Source organism: Astatotilapia calliptera, chromosome 5 (assembly GCF_964374335.1).
Source record: "Astatotilapia calliptera chromosome 5, fAstCal68.1, whole genome shotgun sequence".
Lineage (NCBI taxonomy): Eukaryota > Metazoa > Chordata > Actinopteri > Cichliformes > Cichlidae > Astatotilapia > Astatotilapia calliptera.
This window is the reverse complement of record NC_137426.1, coordinates 16075069-16099572: the sequence shown is the minus strand read 5'-3', so window position 1 is coordinate 16099572 and position 24504 is coordinate 16075069. Positions and strand designations below refer to the sequence as shown.

Below are 24504 nucleotides of genomic sequence, written 5' to 3'. Positions count from 1 at the left end.
GTATTCAGCTGAAAATTTTAAATTAAGGTTGTCTTGATGACAAAGGACATGCATGATGGTGCATCTATGTCTGCATCACTGCACTGTATTCTGGTTATGCTGCAAAGGAGGCTCTTTTGTGCTGTTAAACTTTTTGCTTGTGTCAAAAAGTTAAGCTTAAAAAATATATGGAAGCACAGAAGGCAAGAGTCCCTGTACTGACGCTAATTAGGGAGCAAAAGAACTGCAGGAAGACCGAAAAAGTCTGAGATTTCAAAGGTAAGAATCTGAGATCAAATGCAGGGGCGACTGAAGCAACTTGAAAGAAGCTTTCAGTGCACTTATTGATTTGCATGCAGATATACTGAGCAAAGATATATAGAGGAGTAAAAAAAGTTAGGACTAAATAGAAAAAGGCATTTTACTTATCTTTGGCTGTGTTTTGGAAGGGTAATATAATATGTGAGGATTTTGATAGAATAAGTAAATAAAATTATACATTTTAATCACACTACAGATCATCTGAGTAACTAAAGAAACAAAATACCTATGTTGTCATCAGAAACTCAGTCTTTTTTATTCTTCAGTAAAAGAATAAAGTAAAGACTTTAAAAAAAAAAAAACGAGGTTCATTATCAGGCTTTCAGAGAAAGACTAACAAAAAGGTAGAGCAAAATCACCTAACAAACGCTGCAGATACATGCTACACCTGAGCTTTAACAGGCAGCCATTAAGACACACACATTACAGCACTCCTGTCTTTGCTTGCACACCTACACAGTATTCAGGGAGCGGCCGACCCAAGTGGCTGTGTTGTTGTCAGTATTGTCTCCGGGGAGGTGGAAGTGGTTCAGGTTGAGGCTTTCTCAGCTGTCAGTGAGTGTGCGAGGCACTTACATGCATAAAAGCAAGGGAATGAAAGGCTGGTAGGTAGATGAAGTCATCTTAAACATAAAGGGTTGTAGATGCAGTTTGGAGATTTACATAAGGAGGCATTTAACTGACATGATTAGGCACTTTACAGCCTTGCTGTATTGTGTTGTTTGAGGTCTGCGCTACAGAAAGAGACAAAATGATTTATTGCCTCCATTTGTCATCCAATGGCCCTTCAGGACTCTAAGTAAAGACAAATTACATTAACAAGACACAGAAGCCCTCCTGTGCTCAGATTTGTCATAGAAATGGTGTTTCTTTCAATCCACTGTCTTCTATAGTTCAATATAAAATTGCATATGATGGCTCCTCATTTCTAACAGAGCAGCAAATTGTACTCCTGATAGTCAACATGAACACTGAGCCCGCTCTGGTTTTCGAACCTCATCGCGTCTAGTAGATTACCACAAATTGAGACCTACGTATTAGAGTGGAAATCAAGAAGAGTGAATGAGAATGCCTGAGCTCAGATTGTAGATAATAACATTTGCATGTTTCCCACCAGCTCCATCCATTCTCATTTATGTAAGAGCATAGGCAACATTACAGACTGCTATAATCCCTCAAAGCTGACAGTCATGATGTGGCAGGTAATGTTACTGTACTGGTTTGTGCCTCCAGGACAGTGAATGATTTGTACAGTCGTTTTCCTTCCAGAAATTGGCACAAGCACAGGTGATTGTGTTTCAACAAAGCTGTTGTATAGAAATGCCACGAATGTTGTAAAGCCAAGAACAGTAATGGAAATATCCTGCAGCCAGCTTAGCATAGATCAAGTTGGGGGGAATGAGAAAAAGCAGCAGCACTGCGTCTCCATCTGTTGTACAACACTTTGCTGATCATGTTATCAGTTGGAGAAAGCTAATGTAAACCTACTGCTGATGAAACTAACCATGTGTCCTCTGGTTTCCTCCATAGAGGGAAGACTAAGTAGAACTGTAGTTTGGGGTAAAGAGCTGGTGTTGCGAGCACCTTTCAGCACCTTCTGATTCAGTGCACATTTACAGGGCCCCAAAACACAGGTAGGCTGAGGAGCAAAGCCATGTTTCTGTCATCGGGGGTCTGCAACCTGGATCTTTGCTTCAGCAGTTCCAGTGCATACGTACTATGTAAAAGCCTAAAAAAAATTACACGTATAGTAGCAGCAGGGGATTGTCATTCTCACCTACAAGGTTTCAGAGATATGTTGAAGAAGCTTTATTTGGTATGTGGTAAAATAGCAGACAGGGCATCCAGAGGAGGGGTGAGTCTGTGAGCGCCCACTGTAATGTTTGGCAGTGGACTTCAGGCATACAAAATGAATGTAGTGGTCTTGATTGAACATGCTGCAAGTATATTTAGCCTGTCTTGAACATGGACTACTTTTTTCTCAGAGTGCAATTTACTAAAAGAGCTCACGCAACATTTATAACGTGGGAGAGTCTGACCTGTCTGGAACGTGCAGCAACAGTGTGAAATACAAACATGGTAAATCATACCAGAGGTGGGACCAAGTCATTGTTTTGCAAGTCTCAAGTAAGTCTCAAGTCTTTATCCTCAAGTCTCAAGTCAAGTCTCAAGTAATGTCAGGCAAGTCAGAGTCGAGTCTCAAGTCACTGGTGTAAAAGTCCGAGTCAAGTCACAAGTCTGAAACTTTGAATTTCAAGTCCTTTCGAGTCTTTAAAAAAAAAACAACGAAAAAATAATGTTGCAGTTATATGCTAAATGTAAATATTAGACCATGTAATTTTAAAATCTGTGTTTTTCTCAACACATGACAAAATAGTGAACTTAGAAAATATACACAAATTGTGAAATTGCACCTCTTTAAAATGCAGCTCAATTAAACCTAGCTCCAAGAATAATTTTCACCGACAGTTCTGAGATAAGCTGCATGTTATTCTTGGATGCGGTTGTAGGACCAGCTTTAAAATCGCATGACAAAAATATCATACACATTAAAAAAAACTGTATCACCAACGTAGCCTGGACAACATTTGCTAGTTAGATGAAGTCAGCTATCTCATCGTAGCATATTTATATGCATATTTATAATTATACGCTTCTTGGAGTGAGTGCATACACTCATGAAGTTTAGTAACTTCCGGTCACTGCAACAAGTCCAGGTACAGTTTACCGACGGATGGGTACAGGACCTTGAAATGCACCGTGTAGAACGAAAGACCATCGTACGTATCATAAGTTTACCAGTCTCACAAATCGTCGTCATAAATACACATTCGTTAACCGTTTATTAATAGGACCTTTGAGCTCAACGGTAATTAATTAGTAGTGGAAATAATTTCTGGTAGCATCACAGAAATGTAGCAGTGACAATAATACTGTATGCTGTAATCGTACTGGGCAATTAGTGATACAAAAAACCTGTTTTATCCTGTGAATAAAAGTATATGTTTTTGTCAGTGTACCATAATAACAGAAGCGAAACGCAATATTGTGTCAGGACAATTCACTATTTATGCACAATAAACAAAGGAGCATAGCGCCACAATTTCTGTTCAGCGCCAGACTTGCTTGTAACCTATATCACCAATTATGTTATGAAAATGACGTATTAACTACTAAAAAACACTGACCTTCGTGTAAATGCTTGGAGCAGACTAACCTGTGAGCTGGAGTGTTCTGGGACGTTATATTTGATCTTTGAATGATCCAGGCCATCCGTCCGGGTCTTTGTTACTTTGGAAACATGGCTCGAACAATTTCTCTTCAACGACATAATCCGATAACAACCGATCTCTTTACCCGTCGGCTTCCCGTGGCTGTCATGCGACCGGCTATTGCAGTTAATAATACAACGGCTTCTTGACATTTTTGTGTTTCTTTTTATCGCTGTGTGACTGATTTCAATTGAAAGCCTGCGTGCGCTAGTACCGCTTGCCACGAGTTCCCAGAATCCTTTGCGGTTCTACCCGTGAATGACGTCACATTTTCAATCTCTATATAATATGCATGTTAAATTTTATATTTGGGGTAAAATATCAAGTCTTTTCAAGTAAACCGGTTCAAGTCCAATTCAAGTCCCAAGTCATTGGTGTAAAAGTCCAAGTCAAGTCACAAGTCTTAGAACATTTTTTCAAGTCAAGTCTAAAGTCATAAAATTAATGACTCGAGTCTGACTCGAGTCCAAGTCATGTGACTCGAGTCCACACCTCTGAATCATACCTGTTAGACAAAGTGACTAGCAGGTTAATTCTCAAACTGCAAGAAAGAAAGAAAGAAAGAAATGAAGGAAAGAAAGAAAGAAAGAAAGAAAGAAAGAAAGAAAGAAAGAAAGAAAGAAAGAAAGAAAGAAAGAAAGAAAGAAAGAAAAGGAAGCTGCGTTATGATGTGTGTTTTTCCCCTTGTGGCAGCATAAGTTTATACATTAACTGTAATTTTGCTGCAAGTGTGCATCACTGCAACTGTATAGCACATTAATTCAGATGAAGAGGGAACTTAATGGAGTTGTGTGTGTGCGAGAAGGAGATAATATAGAGAACGCTACTAATATGGTGTCAGAATGGACTACTAGTAGTAAAACTGTCGTGCACAGTATAGTAGTAATGGCTGATTGCACTGACAGCTATTTCCACTTACTGTGAATAGCAATAATAAACTGAGGCAGGGAACTGACCTGAAACAATCCATATGCTAAGCTCATTAAACATATTCCCAAGTGCAATCATTATTATAGCAACATCCTGACAACATTATTGCCAGGTATGGCCATAACAAATGAAAAAATCATCATATTGACATTAGTTATAATAGGGTGTAGGGCCAACTTTCCAGTCAGCTAATAAATTATATTATTTTTTCCACCCCAGGCCTCAAGTTGCCCTCAGCCCTTTGCTCACTCAAGCTGATATTATATTAAAAATTAAACAGGACATTAATAATATACAAAGATGAAAATATAAATATCTGAGTGCCTGGACTTGATGACCATGAGGAACCTTATTAGTCACACAGAATTTGAAACCAAGGAAGGGCCAGCTCACTTGAATCCTTAAAGACTTCTTACCGCTTGTCTTACCTAGCTTTGGAGTTTTATTCTTTACTTGCATTTTAGTAAACTTGTAGATTTTTTTTAGGTTAGCAAGTAACTGAAATAATGGTAGCTTTAAGTTTTGATAAAAACCATTGGGGGAAGTATTTTATGGAAATCATGTGAAAGAATTTATTCATTAAAAAAAGCACTTGTCTGGGAAAAAGCTCTTTTCAGTGATATATGGGTACATACTACTCCACACTGTAATTATGAATCTCATTAAAATGCTGTGTACAGGCACACTGTCAGGTACACCTTTTTAACTTCTTGTTAATACTTAACCAGCCAGTCGCATGGCAGCAGCTGAATACAGTGAGTCATGTAGACATGGCCGAGACGACTTGCTGATTTTCAAACTGAGCATCAGAATGGGGAAGAACTTTTACATGACTTTGAATGTGGCATTGTTTCTGGACTGGTCTGAGTATTTTAGAAGCTGCTGATGTCTTGGGTTTGATCTTCTAGATATCAGATGTTATCTCTGATCTCTAGGGTTTAGAGAACTCGTGTCAGCTAACAGGAAACTGGGGCTACAATTGGCACAGGCAAAATTGGACAGCAGAAGATTAGAAAAACAGTGAATCGATGAGTCTTAATTTCTTCTGTAAAATTTGGATGGAGGGTCAGAATTTGTTGTAATCAGCATGAAAGCATTTATCCTGCCTCAACCCAAAAATACCAGCTGATCTTTGTTTGAGTCTACCTGAGTATTGACCACAAAATTCCCTTTATGACCAGCGTACTCGTCTTCTGACAGCTGCTTCCAGCAGGATAACACACCATGACCACACCACAAAGCTCAGAACATCCTAAACTGGTTTCTTGAACATTACAACAAATTCATTGTACTCAAATAGCCTCCACAGTCACCAGATCTCAGTCCAACACCTTTAGGATGTGACAGAATGAAAGAATTGCATCATGGATGTGCAGCCAACAAGTTTTGGTTTTATTTAAGGCTTGACTTCCCATGAGGAACGGAAGAAGGCTTTGTGCTGAAACAAGACAATTCTTCCAGTAGATGAGTTGAATTTTTCTTAATTTTGTCCTGCTTTGAGTATTTTTCCTCTTAAGTACTCAGGTGCCTGGTGAAATAGGTTAAAGAAGTCACCTCTTAACATGTAATAGCCACACTAATGCACCTTATGAGACAAGACATGAGTTAAAGATGTTTCGACATATGGTAGCACCTGAGGACAGACGAAGAAACCCTCAGCATGTAAATCTAATCTTGTGAGGACTGAACATACAATTAGATAATTACTTTTTTATTGCTTTTGTGGTGAGGGGATTATTCTGCTGCCTGCAGCTAATATAGACACTTCCTTATTATGCACATTCAGCTTTCATATAAGAACCCTCCTGATCCCCACCCCCAATGCAATTAACATAAATTCTCATATGGTTAGTGTGTTCACGAGCACATTGTTGGTCAAGATAAAAAACAATAGTTAGGAAAGATACTCACAAGATCATCATGTTGTCCTTTACCATTAGGTTTGCCAATCCATTCGGCACACAATTTTATAACAGAGTTTTAATTTGAAACCATGTAAAACAAAACAAAACAAAACAGCAACACAAAACAAAAAAACAGAGGATTTAAGGCTTTTTGCTTATTTATCCCCCCCCCCCCCCCCCCGTTTCTTTTAATCAAATTCATCCACACTACCTCAGGCAATGAAATTAAGTTTAACTGTCAGGAGACAATAGTGAGTCACAGAGCATTCAAATCAACTGCCACTCTTGATGATGATTAATATAAAAATGACGCAGGGCTACTTTTGACTTTTTGAATCACATCTGAATCTGAATCGCTCAGATGAGCTTCGTAAATCTCGTACAGTCCTCCCAAGCAGTGTCAATGCAGAGTGCGCCTAGAAAAGCAACGTGGCAAGAAAGATGAGAACCGCTTATGCCAAAACCTCCTGAGTGATAATTAAATGAGACAACTGTAAATTACACAAAACTTGGAAGAGAAGTCAAAACAGGCTGTGAAAATAGAGGGAAATGTTCCAACTGGTTGTTTTCTGTATTAATTTAGTGCTATCACTTCTGTCATTTCTCTGTCAGTTGGAGTTGGAGTGCAGGATCATGACATCATTTCCAAATGTCTGTAATGTTCTCACTGACAGGGCTGCCAGTGGGTCTCGTTCAGCTCTGAGCAAGGGTCCAACATTTCTCAGCATGAGCCGCGCTCTGAAGGATGTCCCACAACTCGCAATTATGAGGACATTTTCAAGATAATGTTGTGGATTAACAATCAATAACAGACAATTTTCCAACTTACACTTGAAAGACCAAACCAGATGGGGAAACTGCTCAGACAAGAATGAGTTTCCTATGAACTTGCAGTGGTTTAGTTTCTTTGTTTGCACGGGGTGACTACAGACACATGCTACTCCTTAAGGGACTCTTTCTGTGTGGGATATGCTTTTGATCATTTGTCATAACGGACAGAGACGAGATCTGAGATGACCACACAGTCATCCTACATGTTACCATATTGTAAATCCATTCCATCTTTAATAATGCTATGTGAGTTATGTTTCTGGGGCTCTTTGAAGAGGGAAAAGCAAAATGGAAAAACAAAGTGATGTGCTGTGAATTACCTTTCGATGCAAGGGTGTAAATACCGGGGCAGAAAAATTAGCAAAATGTAAATATATCCAATTTTTTAGCATCTTTTTGCATTTAGAATATTTCCACATCTGCAACAGTTTAGTGTCAGACCACCAATAAAAGCAACCAAATGATGTTTCTCCCTCCTCTTCTCACCCCTGTAGTCTGACAGCACATTTCAACATCTGAGAATCCTGCTGACTGTATCTTCTTGTGCCGTGTCCCCAGACTGCGGCTCCACCTGCCTGCTGCTAAAAGGCGTCAAGCTGGGATAATTGGCCTCCCTGTCCACTTTTTACTGCCATCCACAATGTCTGAAAGCTCTCCTTCACACGCACACGGGGGATACTAACGTGACAGTTCCCCCTGCGCTACCTCTCTATTTGGCCTCTCATCCTCACAGACTAACTGCACATTAATTTTCATTCCGTAGACCATTAGGACTGGATAATGATGGCATCTGTCACTGGAAGCTGGGGGTGTCTTTGGGGTCTTATGACAGAATTGAGAAAAGAGAAATGGAAATCAGTCCACAAAAAAATGAAAATGGCCACAGATACCTTCTCAAAACGCCTCCCTTTAGCCCTTTGGGACAGTGAGGGGAGATAAAATGCAAGATAATCCCTCACCCAGTGTATTTATTTCAGTGCATGAATCACAGTATAAACACCTACTGACATTGTTGACACTGTTATACAATAATATTATACAGGATCTGGACTGAATGGTAAAAGCAGCATTTTCAAATTTCCTAAATTTCTACTCTGACTGTACAATCGCACATTTTATTTAACTTGTAGTTTACAGGTCTAAAAATGATGTCACCGAAGAACATGAAACCCAAATCAATAGGAATCTTGGAAATAAAACTGCTATTTACATGGAAATACAACGATCATGGCTCCTACTCTGCTAAATCTGTTGCCCTCAAAATGTATTCATTTGATTGATGCCTGAAGATACAGTGACCTACGATTAAATCAGAATACAAGTTAATTTAAACATACCAGCAGGCTAGCAGGGTAGAAAAATCCCTGAAAATATGGAAGTAATTTTAGGACCTCTCAGTGTATGAATATATGATCAAATGCTTGATTTTATCTGACACATAAGCTGTCCCTTTCCCCAAGGACAGAGACTTACAGTGACCACAAAAATGCTTTAAAAGCAAAGGGCTGCACAGTACATGCTTTTGTTATGGTAGTGTACGTTCTTCATCTTTACATTGTATTTTGCTAAAATATAATTTCATTTTAGGTTATTTTGTATATCGTGGAGCATAAAGATTGTTTTGCTGCATAAAATGTGACATTTGAGCAAACGTATTACATAATATGCAGTAAACATTTCATACAATTTCCCCCTTCGTAATAACTTGGTATGTGGGAAATCCTGATAGCTGTCACATTATATTACTGTTAGTCTACATTTGGTAGATTAAGCAAAACAGAAAAGTTGTCAAGCTGCACACATTAAAGAAAGCAAATTAGGAGTACAAATAAAGACCTACTGCTTTGTTTTCGGAACACAAAAGGGCAACGGAGGCTTTAATTTGACTCCACATTTGTACAGATGTTTCTGCAGAGTGGCGATGAAAACTGTATTTTTAAAAAAGTGTTTCTGTAGTATTATTATTATTATTTTAATTGCCGGGCAAAAATGAGCGTAAAATAAACCAAAAACCCCCCCCCCCAAAAACACCTGATGTTTTTGTTTCCAAGTAACAAAATCAGGTTTACACTTAACTATGTGGATTTGTAAGTTTAATTGTATCTACTTTACCTGCTGGTTGTTAAGATACGGGTGCAAAAACAAACGATTAATTCTTCCAGTTAGGCAAGTTATGGCCCTAAACTAAGCATAAAGTAAAAGGCATGACTGCTCTTGCACACGTGATAGGATGTTGGCTCCCTCCTGCTGTATCTGTTGTTTGTCACACTGATTACAGCTCCTCACGCTCCCTGTTCTCAGAGTAGCTGGTATGCCAGCACATCATGCAATCCTCTACAGGCACTGAACCACCACTGTAGGTCTTAGTTAAACTCAATAAAAGGAGAGATGGTGATGTTCTGGGTTCTGCAAATTGCAAACATTAAAACTACAATCAAGACTTACTGTAATGAATAAAACAATTTGTCAAAGCTGGTCTTCACCAGCATCCATAATTAGAAATATACACATCCACTTGAGACCTTCGGCTGTCTTCAAGTTGGTGAAGACATCAAACGCATTCTTACTTGATTCAATTATCTCACACCAACATATAACACGGCATCACACTGCCACCTAGTGGTCAGGAGATGTGTGTGCAGCGGACATGAACCTCAACAGACACAGAAACACGAGGTCAATTTCTTTCTTTTGTTTTTTACTTAAAATATGCACATATATAATAATTTTAACCATTCAAATTAGAGTGTAAAAAAAATCGTTCATTTTAAAGACAAAACCGTCGCCATAGTGACATTTCTTTAAAAGGGCAGGGAGAGAAAAAGACAATCTAGACACATTCACAAATATACATACAGACCACAAAAACAAAAAACAAAAAAAAAAGTGGGGGGAAAAGGGCAAAAAGTATTCAAATAAACTGTATTAACACTTCATATACAAAATTCATAAAGTTTTTTGTGTGGGGTTTTAAGCTCAATTGCAGCCTTGCAATGTATTTTTAAGATCTCATTATCTGTCAGTGTTCAGTGTACAAAAATGTGTAATAATACACATTTACTACACAGTAATAATGTCCAAAGGCATTTGTACAGATCTCTCATGCCATGGCATGTTTTTAACATTTCACATATCAAACAGAAGATGTGTTCAGATGAGATCACTCAAGTTCCTTGAACCGTGCAAACATGGCCTTGCGTACTGCTTGTTTGTAGGTGGCATGGTCCCAAACGACAGGCTCCTTCTTCTTCCTTGGCTAGAAAAGAAAAAAAAACTCAATAAGATGTCCAGATAACAAAAACCTTTCATAATGCTAAAATCAATCAAATGAAACCCCGCACTTACCGCGACAGGTTCCGCCCCTAAACCAGGCCTCTCGCTGACTTTATTCATTTCCCTAAACACAGGAAACACTGTTAGGCAAATATGACCAGAAGCATGCTTTAAATTTATTTATTTTTACAATTCTCGTAATATTTACTTTGTTTCCCATTTTAGTCACAATAAACACATTTTGTTAATGCCTCTTACCTGGAGCTCCCAGCCCAGGTGTTTTGATGCTGTGGTTGTGAGTGATGGTGTTTTCTTCTTTTCTGTTCTGGTGATTTGGGTGCTTCTTTGGCACTCAGCTGTAGAGGATGCAATCACTTTTACTTAGACTACTGAATTATCCACGCAATACCCTCCTCTGCAAACGTTCCCACTCCACGCATGTCCACTTACTTGTCTTTCCTGGTTCTCCAGTGCCTCCAATTCCTTCTTTGACCTCTTAATTTTAAGGTGGATCTCCATATTTTGCTGTGGAAATAACAATGCAAGTTTTAGAAGCTAAATTTGTAGTATCAGTGCCAATAACTGATGATAGACAAGTCAGAGGGTAGTACTTTGTGCAGATCAGAAAGCTGTTGGTGACGGATAAGAGCATCCTTGTTGGGGAACTGCCTTCTACACAACAGACACGCCATCTTCTTCCAGTCAGTCAGTTTGTCGTCCTTTTCTTTTGACTGGCCGCTCTGAGCGGTTTTAACCGTCTCATCCTCCTTTTCTTCCTCCACCTCTTCATCGCTTCCGGCTCCATAGTCTGATGCCAGCATACCCAGGGATCCCATTGGACGCTGAAAACGGAAGCAGATGAAGATTAAACTGACAATAACCAAAACACCAAAAATATGACCCAGGAGGAAATCTTACTTTTGACTTCTCGTCTTTCTTAGCAGGAGCAAGGGGCTTCTTAAAAAGATCATCTCCACCTGCAATCTGCAGATGACAGAATAGAAGGAAAAATGATTACAAAACAAAAGAAAGCAATAGCTGTTACTCCTGCATGTGAAATCGAGTCGACTCAATTATGATGTTTGGGGGTCCCTAACCTTCCTTTCAAATACAGCGAAACCAGCATCGGCCGATTTAGACTGCCTCTTATCGTCGTCTGTTCCGGTCTTCAGCAGAGGAGATGGAGCACGCACAGTTTCCTTTTGACGATTCTGGATCTTCGCCCAGCGCTCCATATCTTTCATTATCTGCAAATAGGAAAAAAAACATTTCTCATCTATTTGCCCCCTGCACACATTTATTTAACATTATGCACAGCAGATTTGCTACATAACTGATACCTTGACAGCAGCTAGGCTTCTTGGCTTCTCCTCCTTATCCTTCTCTTTGTCCTTTTTAGCAGAGTCGTCACCTTCTTTGTCCGGAGCAGCACCAGAAACTGAGCCGGGCTCCTGAGCTGAGCTGGCAGCTGAAACTGGAGCTGGAACCGTTGAAGCCTGAAGTGACACTGACGGCTTCTTCATTTCTAGAGGAGCATCTGCTGCTGGGTTTGAAAGAATGGCCTGGTCTTCAGCCGTCATGGTAACAGGTTGGTTATCTGCAGAGTTACTTCCTGGGACTGGGACATAGGTCTTTGACACAGCATCCCAGTACAAGTACTCCTGGGCTTGAGCATTATAGAAATACTACACACACACACACACACACACACACACACACACACACACACACACACACACACAAGATTAAAACCTCTATTCAAGTTCCCTTTGGGGTTGCTTAAAAATCTGCTAAATTAAATCAAAGCATCTTCTTATTACTTAATGATTGGGTCATAATTTTTAATCACCTAAACAATCCATCTTCTCAAAAAGAAGTTGGAGGTACTGGGTAGATGTTTTAATTATGCAGTGAAATCTACAACATACAAACTCGTATTCACATTCTTCACAGCAATCATTAATCTCACTGACTAATCTCACTGATTAATCTCACTTTGCACTTTTTTAGGCAGTGTGGAGGCTCACCCTGGAGTTCGGATCGTAGTATAGCGTTGTCTCCGGATCGTAATAGAAGCCTGACGTGGCATCATACAAGTAGCTAGACGTGTCTGGAATTTCAGCTCCTGGAGTAAGCATAGCAAATGAATAAACATAAATACATTGGATGTAGGGGTGGGCGGTATAAACTGTATACGGTAGAAACGATATAAATTTGGCCAACGGTAGAGCTTTTGACTATACCACTCTCCCGCTCTAGGGCACAGCAGTATCATCTGCAAATTATGCCGGGTAACAGTAATAACTACGAGACGAAGCACTTTTGGAATATGGGAAAAGCCAAAAATGGCGCTTCCCCCACTTCCAAACCATTGATTCATTAATGCTGAATTCTCTCGCAGCTGCTCTATTCCCATGTTATTGCAGTATATTAATCACCAACCTCGTATTGTGGATGGATTATCTCAGTTGTTCTCCTGACTGAAGTTTGGTCCGTTTATAGCATCCTTCCATGCGATTGCATGTGTCCCTGACCACCAGAAACCCTCACGTTAACTTTTATCCAGTGGAAAAAGGTTAGCGTTCATCCTTCAGCTTCACTATGCTAATGTTATGCTAACGTAGCTGTTTTGCTAGCAATCATGTAGTACATCATTATATACCCGCTAGTCCAACTTCAGTAACCCTACAAACGTCACTGCTGTTTAGTTTTCTCTCTTCATTTATGTTGGAAGTGATAGCAGAGCTGTACGTTTTAATTTTTTCAAAAATCTCTCAGTCAGAACATGGCATATCATGTTTAAGTGGAAACTAGCGAGCTAACTTCCTGCTAACTTCGAACTCCGATGAATTTAATAAATTCTGTTTTCATGGATGCATGGATCTTAAACTTAATTGTTACACCTGGTAAAGCAGCAACGCTGATCATTTTATTAAATATGAAAGAATTTAGACAGTTTTAACTCTCAGTGTTGCCGCAGTGTTTGTTTGACTTTGGGACCTGGGCCGTGTACTACATAAAATCGGTTCGAAGTCAGTAAGCACAACCAGAATTCATACATAAGGTACACTGTTGATTTTTGAGAAAATTAAAGGATTTTAAGTGTGCCTTATAGTGTGTAAAATACGTTATACAGAAGAAAAGAATATATCGCGATATATACATTTACCACACATGCTTCAAATTATACCTTGATATGGATTTTAGGCCATATCGCCCAGCCCTAATTGGATGGTAGATGATCCTAAAAAAAGACCCATTTAAACCGTCTAACCATAAATGTAGGCCTGTGATCCGTCTGTGGTAGCTGCCATCCCAGAAGACTCTGTGGTCACATGAGTTCCAGCCAACTGGTATGATGGATCCACAGTTGGAGGTGCAAGATAGCCGATTCCCTTTGAGGGGTTGAAAAATAAAGACAGTTATATGGTCACATTTCAGACAGCATATTTGCAACTTTGCTCTTTTGGTATGCAACCTACCAGGGTGCCGCTGGGGTCTAATGGCGGCGCAGCATTAGACATCGCAACACCTGAGGAGAAACAATAGTTTTTAAATTACAAAAAAAAAAAAAAAGAATTATAACCAACAGGAGAGACACACTAGACTGTATCTGAGAAAGAGTCACCTTGCATTCCAGTAAGAGCACCAGTAGGTGGCTGCAAGAACTGTGGAGGTTGTGGAAACTGCTGCTGCTAAAACACAGAAAGAAAATAGATCATCTGAGTTTGCATCATTCACTTCAGCTTCAGTAATTAGAGAGCACTGCACATTTAATAATGCTGACTCTTATTACTTAGATATTTGTTTTTGAAACCCCAGAACTACTACCACCTCGATAAAGATGCAGAACAGCAGTCAATACTTGTTCACATACTTTTGCATAACACCTAAACATCAATAGTCAATGTAACTCATTGCTGACAAATCATGATGCATGGCAGCACTTGTCAATTAGTGATGCTTTTCATTTTACTTTATTTATTTTTTTAAATACCACAAGATATACAAATATAATAGGGAGCTTTTTTAAATATATGACTTTATAATTTACTGTAAAGCTGATGAGCACACAGCCTTTGGTCATGTGTCTTCACCCAGACATCATGCAGAGATGTTCAAACAAGTTCATTCATAATGCACGCCCCCCACGCTGCTTTTGGATGTTCTCACTACAGACATGCCCAAACAAACAACAGTCTTTAGTCCTGGTTTGTATCCGTAGCTCCTCCTTCCTTCTAGCCTCTTTATCCATCTTATTCAGTAAGTCTGCCCCAGGGCAGCTGTGGCTACAACTGTACCTTGCCTCCACCAGTGTATGAATGTGAGAGTGAATGAATAGTGGAATTGTAAAGCGCTTTGAGGGAATCCAAAAGACGCTATATAAATGCAATCCATTATTATTATTATTATTCACTTTCAATCATTCCCTTCTCTCATTCCACTTTTCTTCACCTCCCTTCTCATCCTCACATCCTCCCCCACTGTCATTATCCAACTACTTTACCTTCATATAACTTTCACCCTCCTGTTAGCCCTCTATTTTTCCCACCTTGCTTCTTCGCTTTTTAACAGTAGCTGCCCTTTACAGCACAGCATGGTAGCTCAGTGACGAGTAATGCAGTCTAACAGACAAACTACATCACCTCAACCTGGGCGACCAGGTGTTTGTTTGGAGTTCTGTGTTCTCCTTAGTCATTAACATCATTAGAAATCAAAGCTCTGGAGTTTAGTAGTATTTGTACAGAACTAATATTATAAACCCTTTTAAGCTGTTATGATCTTAATGAAATTATGCACTTAAATTCACTTTGCCTACTGAACTGAGGAAGGGGTCACTGCTTGGAGCTCCCAATAAAAACAAAAAACCAAAAAGAAAACCCTTCATGAGTTTAACATTCAAAGATGCAAGTTTCTATAATTTTTTTTATAATTACCACAACTTACCCCGATTATGCTGCTGTCAGGTGGAAACCCAAGGATAGAAGTGTTTGATTTCTCAACATCTTTTTTGACACTGAAGGAAAACCAAAAAGAAAAAAAAAGAAAAAAAAAAAAGGTAAAGATTTTTCTAGTGAACATGTCTGATTTGAAAATCTTTGCAACACAGTTACTTACTTTTGGTTCTTCAGGGGTTTTGCAACCTCAGCATATACTCTGACTCCATCGATATAAAGGGGCCTGGGTTTAGTGAGGAGTTCAACCAGACGTGTCACTTGCTACAAAAGAAGAAACAATGGTATGTTTCGGATACTGAACAAATAACCCCATTACAAACTCAACAAGAATGGAAAAGTAGCGATATCTGGCAGTACCTCATGGGAGTCCATGTCAACAAAGCAGAAGCACTTTGATCCAGGTGGTTTGCCTTTCACTAGACGAACATTTCTCTCATCCAAATAAGCAAAGGGATCCAAGGCTTTCAGGATAGTCTCAACTGTTGTTGTGGACTTCACATTTTTTATTATCATGGCTGTAACAGTGACAACAATTTTTTACTTTAACTGTATTAGCACATAACTGAATAAACATATTCATCCATATCAAGATACAAAGGACAACAAACTGAAGTTTGCATACTCTTGCTGTCTTTAAATACAGAGTCAGACTGTTGTGAGGGGTGATGAGGAAGGTTGCGGTTGTTCCAAGACTCTGCCTGTTGCTCCGTATCATGCTGTTGAAGCCGCTGGTCCACCTGCTGCTGCCAGGCCTCTGGAGTGAGGTCAGAGCTACGCTGCCACTGACTATGAGAAAAGGTCTCAATCGGATCCTTTGGTCTGGACCCATTCAGGTTCATCTTCAGCTCTTCCAAAGGTTCATCTGATATGGGCAATTGGGGCTCCTGGATTTGAGGTACTTTGTGATCTGATTCCTGTAGCAAGAGAAAATGCGAGCCATAAATTTTAAAAAGCATTTTTTCACGTCATCTTTTACTTAGATATTAGCTTTATTTTATTTACAAAGTCATCTTGCTCCTATAAGCTAGTACAAGTTACTATTGTTGCTGTTTTCTATTAATGTAAGCCCAATAATCAATGTGTTCTGATAATTCAGAAGAAACTGTTTTTTGAACTGAAGAACTAAAGATTCTTTATTCACTCACATGAACACGTCTTTCACACTCTTCTGGCTGGATATACTTAATTGAAGTAGTTCTAGTGCCAACCTTTATAGACCCCTGAAAGAAGAACAGAAAATACCAGTCAACACTAAACTTCCCAGTTACTCATATCTAAAATACCAGTGACACCCAACATGCACTGTGGCAGGTTTAGCCCTCCTCTCTTCTATGAGGACAAAATGGGCCATCACTAATGAAAAAGTGCAAAGCCCATGTCCATGACCCATGCTACACATGGGTCATTAGTCCCCAAAAAAACAGCTAGTTGAAAGGGGACCACAAATAAGCGCTGTCTATGGATTATATTCATTACTACTCTATCAATAGATAAAATTATCATGTGGGCCATTATAATCTCACATCTCTTGAGCCAAAGTAACATGCTGAAATGTATTTTTTGCCCAACCAAAACCCAAAGCTATGCAACTCACTATTAAACAAGAAAAGGACAGGGAACCCCGAACTGAAGAGCTAAAATAGGCAATGTTTTTCTTTCTTTTCTTTTTTGTCAAAAATAACTGAGATCATGCCAATTTTTTTCCCCTCTCAATCCACCAGCCTTATTAAACAGTCAGCACATGAAGTCTGAGAAGTGTCATTAGAATCAGATTATCTACAGTTGTCCCTTTCTCACATGGAGCACGCAGTAGATATGTCCACATTTGATGCATTGTCAATACTAAAAACACTCCAGAGAGTTGCATAGTCAGAGCGGGTAGGAGGCTGGACACATGGCGCCCACTGCTCCTTGCGAAGTCACCAAAACTGCACTAGTCTCACATTTGCAGAATCAGATATAACGCAGACTTAGATATAGAGAGCTGGTCCAGACATTAGAAATTTCACTCTTGGTCTACAAGACAGCCATCCACGGAAGAATAAAGGTCACTCTAAAGTTCTAGATGAGAACCAAATTCTGAGCAGATGAGTTGTACAAACCAAACATTGCCACTGTAAATAACCCATTTCCAACACCAGGCTGTATCTGCATGAGATGTATCCAAGCAAAACCTACAGTACGTATAAATGTTTTTACAAATTTTGAACCATTTATCATCCATAACACTGTGGAAGTCAAAAATGCATCTGAATGTGGCCAGTGTGTCTTCATTCCAGAGCCATTATTTTACCCCCCAAAAACTAGAGCCATCCTTTTCCTCTCCCAGGAGTTTCAAGGTGGATATTCAAATATTTGTCATTAAAACCTGACAACTGATTCCATTGGCGTATGTTTTTTTTGAACGAGCCGATCACAAGCTGCTGAACATGTACAAAAATAAATAAGTTATTGGTGTAATAAAGGTGAAAAGCAAAACAGTCAACTTGAGCCAAAACAGCTACACATTTCAGCAAAAATCCAACTGGCCAAGATAAGTCAAGATCAAAGTTGCTCCAAGCAATCCAAAGGCCGATATCGAAAACCACAAAAACAAATAAATAACTGATGAGTTCAAGAGGCCAGCAAGAATTTGCAAGACTTGCATTCTGAGAAAAAGTTGAAGATAAATGAAATTGAACCAAAAATATAAGACATACTGCAGAAACCTGAAGACAAGACTGTTTGCAACTGTGTCTTGAAGCTTTGTGAATCTGTATTCCCCACTTTCAGGCATTCCATGAAAATTTGTGCAGTCAGAGAATCCATCCAATAAATGTTGTGGCATAGCAGCAAAAACAGAAATGTCAACATAATGAATGACCCTAAAGGAACAGTCAGCGGCTCGATCACAAATCAAACAGCTTCATTACGAGGAAACGCCAAAATAACTTTCTTGGCGATTCAACAACAGCTGAAATAATATAGTCAAGATATCGTCCACTTATTTCAGTTTGCACCAAAGTCGTGAAGCAACAAACTACAGCGCCAAGCTGCAAGCACAGCTAAAAGCTCTCGAATGCAAAGTAGTTACAGACATTATAGATAAGTGGGTATTCACTATAATGCTTTACCTGTCCTAAAATTACAACTGGAAAAGGTTTCAATCAAGACCCCAAAATAATAATTTGAATGAAGACAGTCAGCAACACAGCTTACAGCCACCACACACAACTCCTACAAAACAAATACGGTCAACTGGTGAAAAGTGACATCTTTCAGCTACTTCAATCAATCAGTTACATTTCAGCTACAATACTGTTTTTCAACCCCAAGCCTCAAGATGAACCGACTATCACCTTCTGATATGCCTTCAAACTCTATTCCTCAAACTTGGAATCTTTCAAAGGGTGCCGGTACAGAAAACGAGCACCAATCAGCCTCCTTTTCCCCCCCATTTTATGGGAAATCCCGTGAAAATTGCTGTGTAAAATGTTAAAACTTGCAGCTGCTTACTTGAAAACAAAATGCCACCACAAGACATAAAGGCACCCATTTGTCGCAAGCAGCAAAAAATTTCCTTTGGTCTTCATAACCAAATAGAGTAAACGTTCGAGTTTAAAAAGAATAAATGTTAAAAATCATTGATTCATTGTAGATAATGAGACTAGCTTTTCATCAAATGTTAAACCATGCAAGAACTATATTTATAGTTTCTGGTTAAATACGTTGTAGTGTTACTTGTTTGGCACATCATGGCTGAAATCTGAAAAGTTAGGACTAGTAATCAATAAAAGGAAAACCAGTTACTGTCTGTACATACTGTTTTAAAGTCGTATTTTTTCTAGATCGACTTAATAGGTTATCTGTGGCATTATTATGGCTGTGTGGATAAGCACTGATATGTTAATAAAAGAGATTAGGACCACCTATTAAAATATATATGTATATATATATATAATAAGAAAAAAAAGATCTCTTAAACTGTCGACATCTGACATCATCTCCTCAGCCAAGATGACTTCACTAAGAATTAAAGCAATCCCTTCCATGGTTCTCTTCCTCCCCATTTAATAAATGCCCCCTCAACCCCTAGTAATCCTGATGGAAGAGATGGCCTTCGTAGAGTGACGAGGATGGGCCACCTTGTTGGACTCCATGAAGTGGACTGCATCCTCGAGGTTTAAAAACTCCACATAGGCCGTATCGTAGCTGTAACCTGGGGACAGCATTTGAAATACAGATGGGTTTTTGTTAGTCAATGCCAGTAATGATAGTCACCCAGTGAAACATTACAAGAATGCATTTGTGAATACATCGAGACAAAGCGAGCGAATTTTCACACCTTTACCGACACCCATACCTTTTCAGGAAAACTTTTAGTTTATGCCTTTTTTTTTTCTTAATCAGTCTTCAGATGACTGACGACATTTCAGACTCGTCATGAAAGGCTTTGATAAGCCAAGCCTTGACAAACCACTGGCAAGTGAGTGTTTGAGTAGAGAGCACCATGGAGACAGAAAAATTTACAATTTGTGTTCATATCTAATCAAAAACGAAAAAAAGGCACCCATTTCTGTGAGGTGTTTTGATACATTTGACATGATCTTCACAAAAAAGCTCAGCATCATGAAGGCACTGCGTGTACAGCGACCCACTGAGGAAAACTTTCACACTAAAGCAGATGTTTAAATCAGGAAGATGAACAAAGCGCCAGCAGCGGGCTTTCCATTTCAGATTGGCAGACATCTTTTCCCCCCTGATCAGAGTACTTGGATAGCGTCCCCGAAGGACACATTCAGCAAGTCACATGCCACACGTCTTTTTTCTGACGGGTCACCAAATATCACTCTCCAAAAGCTGCTAATATTTAATCTTGCTAAGTCTTTTTAAGCGCTGGCAAAGACCCCAGGTCCTCAAACATGAAAAAGGATTGCAGAAACACCCCACCCCCCTGCTTCTTTTCACTGAGCAAGTTACCAGAGACAACCAACAAGAAAAGCAACCAAGAATGTAAAGAAATAAAGAATGCGGAGGTTCGAATGTCGTAAAAGCGAATCGTCAGGACAGACTAGCGAGAAACTGTCCCAAACAGTTCCACATAGAAATTTCATTCTTACCTGGCACAACCTTCTTGATTTTCATCCCCTGCATTGGCACACCATCACGAGCTGCAAAAGCACCAAGAATCTGCAAAACATTTCAAAATGAGTAAGCTATGTCATGTCTGTCTATGCCAATTAAAAACACAGTATGGTTTAAAAATAGATAATGTAAAAGACAAGGTTGCATTTCTATTTCAATTACCTGCTCCATTGTGGCAGTCTTAGGAATACCAGTTACAGATATAGTATTGGAAACGTTGTCTTCCATTGATGCACTCCTGTAATCTTGATCCTTTCAGGCAGCAGCCATTAAAATATTCAAATATTATTAATACAATATATTGTTAAACAAATACTAGTGAGGAAAAACAAATTACACATACCTTGGAACCAGAATCGCTAAACTTTGAAGGTGAGATTGGTTTAGACTCTTTAAGGAGTTTCTCTGGAGCTTGAAGTTCTTCATGTTTGTAGTCAAAAACCCCTCCAGAGCCTGTTCTGTAATCAATGTCCCTATAGTCCTGATCTCTTGCCTGTATAGTGCTGCTGCTTGGGAAGTCCTGTTCGGGCCCTAGCTTACCCCTTCCAGGTCCTTGATTTGGTGGGATATCCTTCATCTCTTTAAAGCGATCAGTTGGCTCCTGAATTTCGTGTAAAGGATGATTCTTCTCCAAAGGCGGTCTTTCATCACAATTTGATTTATTGTGAATATGCTTTGGGTCTCTTTCTCCAAGCCAATGTTTACCCTCATTTTCTCTTCCTTGAGGGCCAGTAAGGGGACTTATTTGTGGAAGCGGAAGATCTTGTGGGCCTTTGCTTCCAATTGGTGGTAGACCCATGGGAGGAAAGCGATCACCACGAGGAAAGCCAAGATCCTTCCGTGGAAAGTCAACAGATGGTCTATCCCGCTCATTAAAGCCTGGTGGATCCCTAATATTCACATCTCGGCCAAAACCTACAGGTAAGCTGGGTTCAGGTACACCACCCATACCTTTGTTGAAGAAAGAGTTGCTATCCTTTCGACGGTTCTTCCATTCTTCTGCAAGTGTCATCTCTTCACCACTCCGATAATCCATAAGGGGACTGTTACTCTGCTCAGAATATTCTCTCTTTCTGATAGTGTCTACTGCACCCATAAAGTCTGACCTAGGAGGACCGACATCTGGAGGTATGTCTGGTCTTCCTCTGTTTTGTGGAGGGACATCATTATTTCCGAATCTTAAAGGAGATCGATCTCTACCTCTAAATTCAGCTGAAGGTCCGGGACGATTTCTGAAATCCATATCAGAATCAAAGCCACCCCTTGCATTGAAAGGCGGCCCTCCTCTCCTGTCAGTGTCCATCATTCTCCTGTCACGTGCAGCCATGTCCATATCATAGCGACCTGCCTCTCCCATTGGTGGTCTGTCATGCATGTCTATAAATCCATCCTTTCGCTCCATTTGATCCATGGGGAACCCTCTTCTTCCATCAACATTGGGATTGCTAAACCGTGGCATATCGTAATGGAATGGTTCCCTCTCCCTCATATCCATAAACCTGTTTGTTTCTTGAGGCGGCATACCCCTGCCTCCCATATCTACGGAGTTCCTGCCGGGCCCAGGGAGACCTGAAGAATTCATAAGTTTGTCTCTAATGGAATTTTCATAGTGCCGCCGAAGACTGAAATCAGGCTTTTCTCCAGGTCTGAAGAACTCTCTGTTTGGCTCCCTTCCTCGCATATCATGTTGGTCCATATCACGCCCCCTCATGGGTGGCCCATCCATCCTCCTCATTTCCATAGGCGGCAGATCAAGGGGTCTTGGGCCCATATGACCTATATTCATCCCATCTCTACCTCTATAGTCAGGCATGGGACGATCTCTGCCCCCAAACATTTCTCCACGGTGATCACCACTGGAATATATTAATATTTATTAAAATATTATTTAAAACAAAAAACAGGTGCAAGCATGGTAGAACTAAGTCACATCCAATGATTCAGTTTAATTGAATTCACTGAGGCTTTATTAGCATGGGTTTCATGAAACAATAGTGCAAAAGCATCAGAATTTATCAAGCTATTTGGATAGTACATCATGACAATAATCTGTACATTAATACAGTTTTATGCTTTATGTTGACAACATGAAAATACAATGTATCACATGCATGTCTGTGTGCATAGGTAATTTAAAGTCCTTAAGTTGTGGCATGTTAATTAAGAATAGGTATTCTTTGAAAGAATATGTATTATGTAGATTTTGTAAACTTAAATATACAAAATCTGAGGATTTACTTTGTTAAAGCAACTTTTACATTTCAGAAAATGAATGTCTGTCTTAACCTCACTTGCTTAACAGTTATCACTGACCACATATAACCTTCATATCATCTTAAGATGTTTATTCTTTTCCATTTTCAAAATAGGACTGATTACATTTTTATACCACCAGCTGTATAGTTTTACACCAACTGGTGTTGGGCTAGGAGTGGGAACTGTATCGTTTCTGAGAAGGACCAGTTAGTCCCAGCACCAAATGACACAGCAGCTGTTGTGTGTGGGGAGATTTAGCATGCAGGTTTTTATAGGTTTGGAAAAACATTTGAGTGAGAATATTTAGTAGAGGTCTGTGTGCTTATCTACATGTATTTGTTTGTGGTTCTTTGTCTACATGAGAAATGCCTTTACAGACTTTTGCTAATAAAGGTTCTGACATGTCCCCCATTGTGTAGTGCTGAGTGGACCTCATTCTTCACTACTCTATAGCAATATGGATAATCTTAAGCCAGATTTGACAGTGAGCGGATATGTTTATCCAGATCAATACAAACATTCGATGGTTCAAGGTAGGTAGCAAAATGTATTGCATAACTTTTTCAAATTAATGATAGTGCCAAATCACATCAGCAGTCGCTTAAATGCGCTATAAGTTGTAAGGCAAAGACCCTACAATAATTATATAATAATCTTTCAAATATGCAAATACATTTCCTACTGCTTGCAAATAGCATTACAGATAAAAACATGTGAAATTGGGCAGAAATAAATACACAATAGCACATCTTAAAGTCAGTATGCGCTTATGACTAAATGATGCTCGTTTACCGAAAGGGTGGTCCTCCCCGTGGTCCTTGCCCTGGTCCATCCCACATTCTTATAAGTCAGTATCCTATCTGCAGAGTAAAAAAAAACCCAATTTGCGTTATTATCCACACCATCTAAGCTACCTATGGTACATCGGTCATTTAATAATAAAGATGATAACTACTGGGCTTTGACAGAAAAAAAACCCAATAGGACTGATCAGAAATCTTTGAATGCACAGTCACGTGAAAGTGTCCATTTATATGTCAGGAAGAGCGCTATTAGGCCGAAACAAAGATGATTTTCAAAAGATGGCTGCACGGGATAAACATGCAGTGTGGCGTGAGTGCTAATGGTTGCCCACAAAAGAACGGCTCGCTAATTATAGCCATAGGTAGGCCTCACAAAACTACGCCACAACATAGACAAACAATGATGTCCTACTAATTGAACTGCGAAGGAATTCAACGACACGATCGAATCATTTCATCAGCGACAGTGTTTTAACTTGTAAGACCGTTGTAACAAAAGTCAGTCTACCGTAAGTGATGAGTGACGCTATCGAAGCTAACGTAACTTGGCTAACGATTAAAGGACGTTTTCGTTTTCCAAGCTTCCAACTGCGCAGCACCTTCACCAAGGCTTATTTTTTTACAGTATTATTACGTGTATATTCAGTGTATGGAACCCACCTCGGTTGCTCCTCGAGCTGAGAGTTGATACTGCGAGAATTTGTCGCTCAGACCGTCGATGGCTTGAACGAACTGCCGAAAAATGGAGGCGTGTGCTCTTCTTCTACAGCTGCTGCAGCGCAGACTCGTCTTCTTCGTTTTTGTTATACTATACCTATGCAGGGAGAATTGCTGCCACCCAGCGGTTATTAAA

At 39.6% G+C, this 24504-nt stretch overlaps 1 protein-coding gene across 2 annotated transcripts; it reads right to left on the bottom strand.

Moving 5' to 3' along the window:
* Nucleotides 1-9918: 9918 nt before the first annotated feature.
* Nucleotides 9919-24445, bottom strand: rbm6 (RNA binding motif protein 6). Of its 2 annotated transcripts, none has more exons than XM_026167513.2 (23): nucleotides 24312-24445; nucleotides 23641-23708; nucleotides 20936-22448; nucleotides 20755-20844; nucleotides 20568-20637; nucleotides 19593-19666; nucleotides 16614-16688; nucleotides 16091-16382; nucleotides 15826-15983; nucleotides 15629-15729; nucleotides 15458-15527; nucleotides 14139-14205; nucleotides 13993-14042; nucleotides 13785-13905; nucleotides 12538-12635; nucleotides 11851-12195; nucleotides 11608-11757; nucleotides 11429-11494; nucleotides 11122-11352; nucleotides 10961-11035; nucleotides 10769-10866; nucleotides 10583-10634; nucleotides 9919-10493 (listed from the first exon to the last, which is right to left on the bottom strand). In XM_026167513.2, exons 2-23 carry the CDS (start codon nucleotides 23685-23687, stop codon nucleotides 10398-10400), a joined length of 3939 nt encoding a protein of 1312 aa, XP_026023298.2. In that variant the 5' UTR covers nucleotides 23688-23708; nucleotides 24312-24445; the 3' UTR covers nucleotides 9919-10397. The 2 variants fall into 2 exon arrangements, with proteins under 2 accessions (XP_026023298.2, XP_026023299.2); XM_026167514.2 differs by having other exon boundaries at nucleotides 14139-14202.
* Nucleotides 24446-24504: the final 59 nt, after the last annotated feature.